Raw genomic sequence first — 6,937 nt, forward strand, 5'->3', positions numbered from 1 at the left:
AAGGTCAAATATTCATATATAAAACCATCTCCACAACCAAAGGTCACATATTAGAAACAGCTACTAACCTCCTCTTAGTTAGGGATAACTTTGCTGCTTCTATTAGAATAAGAGACCTTGCCCTAAGAGGTAAGATGGAAGTCAATGACCAGAAAAGGATGACGATGGCACCAGGAAAAACCAACAATAACAACGACGCCCACAGGAATGAACATTTGTGTGTGTGTGTGGTTTTCTTCTCTTTTCCAAGTGTTTTTCTGTTTTCTATATCAACAGGGCACAGCCCTAACAGTATTCACAGAACCCCACCAGAAAAGCTAATCTAAAACCAGACAGTGAAAACTGACCCATGAAAGCAGAATATTAGAAGATTTGGGTTTTTGTCCTTGTATAACTACCTACTAGCAGGGTGACCAGAGGCCGCCTCTTCATGGTTTTAGTGAAGACCACAGATGAACAGCAGAAAATTAAATTCTAAGGACTTCAGAGAATCTCTAGTCCAATGTACTAGCTGTGTAACATCTCTCTCATACACACTATTCTCACTGCCCAGAGTGCTTCTCTCCAACTGTCTGCATGTCCACAGTATCCAAAATTGGTTCTTCTATTAGTCTCTCTCAGTTCCATGTTTGTGTCCTTCATAGTTTCACAAACTGGGTTTCCCTGCCTTTCCCTTTTTCTCCCAAGGTCCAGTGAAACAGGGATTATGCCTGTGTTATTCACTGTTATAACCCCAGTGCCTGGCAGTTAATACTTTTACAAGACAGTTATCCAAATACTTGAACCTATTTAGCTATTATGTGCTTGTCTCTCCCTAATGTCTGTCTTCTGTAGGCTGCTCTACTCTGACCTCATACTTTAAAAATTCTCTGTTCTAGATGCTGAATACTACGCATGTCCCCAACCAGTCTAGACCTCCAGATATTATGACACCCAGAATTAACACAATCCTCCAGATTAGCTCTACTAACACCTGGTATCATTACTTCCTTTGTTTTAAGTATTTCCATCAATTTTTTCCTACTAATAGTAGAAAGGAAAAGACTTAAGCTTGTGAAGCACTTTCCTATTGCTCTGCATACTCTGGGAAATATCACCCTTTTGGTAATATTCTGGGATATTCTGGATTATTCAATTTTCTCTCTTTACATTTAAATTTTCCAACATTTCCATCCAGTTTGCAACTTATTTTTAGGCACAAATTCCATCTCACATCAACAGAAACATTTGAGAAGAATTTAGAGAGACATGTCTCTATCATTTCATGAAATATTTTCCTAAAGTTTTGATAAATATTTTTGTAAACCAAATCATGTCATTTCTTTTATCCCTCAATTAACTAGGGGTTTTCTTAATGTGAAGGATTCTTAATAAAACCAAGAGCAAACAAACACTTTAAGAAGGCCTAAAGGCCCGTTAAGAAACTCCATCTGCGAGAGCTCTTGGCAAATAGTGATTTTAAAAATTTAAAAATGTACTCTTCCTTAGAGATGTTAGACTATGATGTTAAATAGAGACAGAAAAATGTTTTCTAATAGATTCCAAACACTTTCTAAAAATTAAAAATTCCTATGACCATCAAAAGTTCAAAATAATCAAACCTCCCCCCTTCAAAACACACACACACACACAAACAAACAAAAAACTCAAGACCCCGAAACCTCTACATTTTCAGCCTTGAAACTCTTTTCAGATTAACAATGTTAAGTATCTATTACTTCAAAGAGTTGTGGAAAGGCTTCTGAGAGTCTTTTTAGTGGACCAGAGCAATCAGTGCTATGAAATGTCATGAACTCTACAGCAAGTGGACCTGGATTTGCCACCTAACTTGGTCTCTTAATATCTGTGTGACCTTGCACAAATTATTGTACCTCACAGACTGGAGAGCTGTTAAGAGGATTAAACTAAAGAAATATGTATGAGTATCAGTAATAAGGATAGCAGGCAACATTTCACATAGCACTATGTGTTAGGCACTGTTAAGGACTTCACATACACACAAAGATTACGTGGGTTAACACATACAACCTCCCAACCTTCATTAAAGCCCCAGTTCTGTCATTTACAAGCTGTAGAATCTTGTGCAAGTTTCAAAATCTTCATAATAATCATATGAGATAGGTGCTTTTCTCTCCATCCTACAGACAAACCCACTTAGGCATGATAACATGGGATGAATTATATCTACCAAGAGGTTTTTAGTGGGGATCACGTAATTTGCCCAAAGTTACACAGAAAACTAATGGCAGGGACTCAAACCTAGGCAGCGTGGCTTAAGTCTAAGATACTAACCACTACTCTACATTTTCTCACAAGATATATCTATGTAAATATATAAAAATGAATTAGAAGGAATTATATTAATTTCTTGAACAGTTATGTTCGACTGTCTCTTAAACAGCTCCAAACTGTTTACACATTGCTGAAAATATGCCTCAATGAGTGAGCTGCAAAATTCAGTAAAGAAAATCTTAATCTCCATTAAACAAACAAAAACCCTGCACCCCCCAAAACTCTCTACTTAACATACTTTCTTGTTTACCACAGCTCCTCTCTCTGCCGCCTCCCCCAATATGAATGTGAGTGCCTCCAGGGATGGGATTTCTGTTTGCTGTGCCTCCTGTGCACCTAGAGCATGGCACCATACTGTAGGCACTCAGAAAATACTTGTTGAATGAGTTACTGTGTGAATGCATTCAACTGTGTGAAAGACAGCAGGGAAAAGACACAGGATTGAGGAGAACGGGAAGACAGAAACTGCAATTATATCTGCAATTTTATTTCTTTAATATCCCAAAAGACTTAAAACAAATATAGCAAAATGTTAATTCTGAAAAACTAGCTGGTAGATATGAATGATTCTTTTGGGTATTTTTCTGTATTTTACAACTTCTCAAAATGAAAAATGTATTCAAAGCAGCTAATATAATTTGTGTCCATCAGGGAAACAAAGATTAAGTGACTTACTTGAAGGTGGCGAGCAGCAAGCTGCGAAGGGGGCCTAAAATCCAATTTTCTAACTCTTTCTCTTGCCCCACAGAGGGCACTGCTTGTGCTGTACATCAAGTTATAGTTCATGTCTCATATTGGAATGCTATGTTCTTACCTGTATAATGCGGTGTAATATCGATCCGATATTGTCTGCTGAGAATTCATGACTTGGAAAAGCAACATTAAAGCCTGCACACTGGTATTAAAATTCACAATATGCAACACTTTAAACAGTGTGTCAATCTGCTCCCTCACTTTGTCATCACCAGTCTGGGAATAAGGGTACGCCCTATTGACACCTGTTAAAAGGGCACTAAGCATTTTTGATTCAATATCTTTTTTTTTGATACAAGTCCGAAAAAAGCAAAAGTAAACAGTTATTAATTTGTTAGCCAGTTCACTTTCTTCATGGGACAGAGCCATTTGATTTAAAAAGCAAATTGCATAATATTGAGCTTTGGAGCTGATATTTGAGCGGAAGAGTAGCCTTTCTACTTCACCACACACAACTCCTTTCATATTGGGATGTTTACAAAGTAATGTCTCTAACAGATGGGAGGCTTTTGTGGCAATTCTGTTCTGAGGATCTCCCAGTTTATTTACCACTTGCACAAGAAGAGCCTTTTCTTCCTCAGGCTTGTTACAAAGCAGCTCATGAGCCACTGCAAGGGCTCGAGTTTTAGTGGTTACTAATGTATCATGACTTAAAGTTTCTAAGACCTGCACAAATTCAGCCACTAAGTGTTTCAGCTGGTGTTCAAAATACCATAATATCAGTCTTCTATCTCTTGAGTCCTTGTTGCCACTGGACAACTGTTCCAGTTTGTCAAAAGGATGCTGGCTGAAAATCCTCAGCTTTCTACTGTCTGGCAAAAGGTCTGTGATAAGCAACTCTTTAAAAGTATCCAAGGCCATGAGGCACTGCTGTTTGCTGCCCTTCTTTTTAACAAGGTTCACAAGAGTTTCTACAAACTGAAGTGTGTGAACAGCATCATCCTGAATAAGAAGAATCATGGCTGCCATCCTGTCACCTAGTGTCCCTGATGACACAATTGCCTTCATCCAGGTAGAAGAGGCTCCCTTTTGACTATTCGTTTTACTTTTGAATAAGTTGATTTCATGCTCATACAGCTTCTGAGCAAGGGTTTTGTAGTTAGATACAACATCCTGAGGCTGGGGTTTCAAAGAATATTCATTGCTGTACTCCAGATCATACCATTTGCCTCCAGGCTTAAGTAACAAAGTCTGTCTCTCAAAAAATTCAAAGATGTTCTGTTTATCTTTCTTCACTTTCGGTGTGGTACTGCCGTTCTCATCAGCATGTGGTTCTGGCTTATTCTTATTTTTCACCTTATTAACTGATGTCCTTTGACTTTCTGCTGTATTTTTGTTATTTATTTTAGGTATTTTTACTTCTTTTTTGCTGGAATTTTCTTTTTTAGCTGGTTCATCTTCTTCAATTAAGCAAGCTTTTGTATACTTGGCCAAATTAAGATTTTGAATAAATGCTTCCAATTCACCTTGTTGAAGGTCATCAATTACTCCTTTTTTGCCTCCATCTATCACTTCCTCATTCTCATCCAAAGTAGCCAGCATAAGGTAATCTTGCTGCATTAAAAACATAAGTTAAAAATACATTACAAATGTGAAAAATAAACCATAAAATAATAGGAAACACAATGTGATTTTAAAAATAATTTCAGAACTGGAAAAATCCTTTCAAATTTGACATAAAACTCAGGGTCCACAAAGGAAAGGATAAGTAAATTTATCTTTCTCTCTCTTTCTTTTACACACACACACACACACACACACACACACACACACACACACTTTTTATTTCGATATAGGAAAAAATACAAATTATAAACTTGAAAAAAAAAATACAAGCAACTCCTATCAAAGTAATTGGGTTTAACACTTTAATATAAAACTTTCTAAACATCAGTAAGTGACAACCCAAAAGAAAAATATGCAAAGGATATGAACAGTTCATAGAAAAAAAAAAGGTTCGGCCGGGCGCGGTGGCTCAAGCCTGTAATCCCAGCACTTTGGGAGGCTGAGGCGGGCGGATCACAAGGTCAGGAGATCGAGACCATCCTGGCTAACACGGTGAAACCCCGTCTCTACTAAAAAGTACAAAAAACTAGCTGGGCGAGGTGGCGGGCGCCTGTAGTCCCAGCTACTCGGGAGGCTGAGGCAGGAGAATGGCGTGAACCCGGGAGGAGGAGATTGCAGTGAGCTGAGATCCGGCCACTGCACTCCAGCTTGGGTGACAGAGCGAGACTCCGTCTCAAAAAAAAAAAAAAAAAAAAAAAAAAATTCTTTAAAAATATGAAAAGATGCTCAACCTCACTGACATTTAGAGAAATCCACATTAAAACCACAATGATTCATCCATCTTTTAATTTATCAGATGAGCAAAGATATACTGCAAGATGAGCAAGATACAATGACAGGTGATGCTGGGGAAGGGGTGTGGGAAACGGCACTTTCATACATGGTTGATGTGAGTGTAAACTGACACAACCTACATGGAGGACAATTTGTCAACTCCAATTACGACTATTTAATACAAGGCACACGCATCTGTTGACCCAGCAGCTTCATTTCTAAAAATTAACTCATTGAGACATGGTCTCGCTCTGTTGTCCAGGCTGGAGTGCAGTGACTTGACCATGGTTGAACTGTAGCCTCAACCTCCCAGAATGAAGGGATCCTCCAATCTCAGCCTGTAGCTGGGACTACACGCCCAGCTATTAAAAAAAAATTTTTTTTTGAGATGAGGTCTTCTTACATTGCCCAGGCTGGTCTCAAACTCCTGGACTCAAGGTATCCTCCCACCTCCGACTCCCAAAGCGCTGGGATTATGGGTGTGAGCCACTGTACCTGGCTCATTTCTACAAATTTGGACTACATATACACTTACGAAAGTGGGGAAAAAATTTTACGATTAAGGTTATTAACTGTAGTATTATTTAAAATAGTGAAAGACTGGCAATAATTTAAATATCCACAATAAGTGGCTGGTTAGATAAATTAAGACAGACAAAATGATTTATGCAGCCATATCAATGACACAGAACTTCATGCACTGATATAGAAGGATTTCTAGGACAGAAAAGAAAGCAAAATGTAGAGATAGGTGTATCTATAGGGTACTGTTCATGTAAAAAATAATACACGTGTATTTCATACACATAAATATGTATATGGTTGAAAAGGTATATAGTATCCCTGAAAGATATAAACTACACTTGTAATTGCTTCCTATCAGGGCAATTGTTACGGCTGAGATAAAAGTGGAAAAAATTGGAGTTTTCACTATGTATCTTTAAAGTTTGTATCACGTGTATCATGTGTATATATTACCTAATCAAAACTTAAATATACACAAGCACAGAGCAAAACTGTGAATCTACTTATCTCTAACCAACTCCTCCACCCTGAAAGTCCAGTCTCCAAACAAAATAATATTAAAAACAAAGTTAATTTCTGTCCCTTATCTGCTTAAAATCTTCCAGTGGTTTTGCATCAAACTCAGAGCAAAAGCCTGCCCTCTTACCCCTTGGACCTCATTTCTTACCATTCTCCCCTTACCTCACTCTGCCTCTGCTACACTGGCATTTTGGCTGCTCATGGAATAGGTTAGGCACTCTTCCTCCTGTCTTTGCATTTTCTGTTCCAACCAGAATGGCACATGGCTCACTCCTTCCTCTCCTTTAGGATTCTGCTCAAACATCTCCGTGATGTGTTTGTCGATCATCTCATTTAATACTAACGCGCTCCTACTCCTTATCGTCCTTCGTTGTTTTCTTTTATAGCACTACCCCGTGTCTGCTGTACTATGTATTTAAAAGTTTGTTTACTGTTTCTCTCCCTTAATTAGGATGTTCCAAAAAAGCGGGCTTCTGGGGCATACAGTGACACGTGCACGTACTCCACG

General features: G+C 38.3%; 1 protein-coding gene across 1 annotated transcript in view; it reads right to left on the minus strand.

The window, feature by feature from the left end:
- Positions 1–6,937, minus strand: part of CEBPZ (CCAAT enhancer binding protein zeta) — a 28,143-nt gene that overhangs the window by 20,558 nt on the left and 648 nt on the right. Inside the window, exon 2 of the mRNA XM_010373098.2 lies at positions 3,107–4,599. Coding sequence (XP_010371400.2) covers positions 3,107–4,599 — 1,493 coding nt within the window. The remainder of the gene's footprint in view (positions 1–3,106; positions 4,600–6,937) is intronic.

The sequence above is a fragment of the Rhinopithecus roxellana genome, chromosome 17 (assembly GCF_007565055.1).
Source record: "Rhinopithecus roxellana isolate Shanxi Qingling chromosome 17, ASM756505v1, whole genome shotgun sequence".
NCBI classification, from domain to species: Eukaryota; Metazoa; Chordata; class Mammalia; order Primates; family Cercopithecidae; genus Rhinopithecus; species Rhinopithecus roxellana.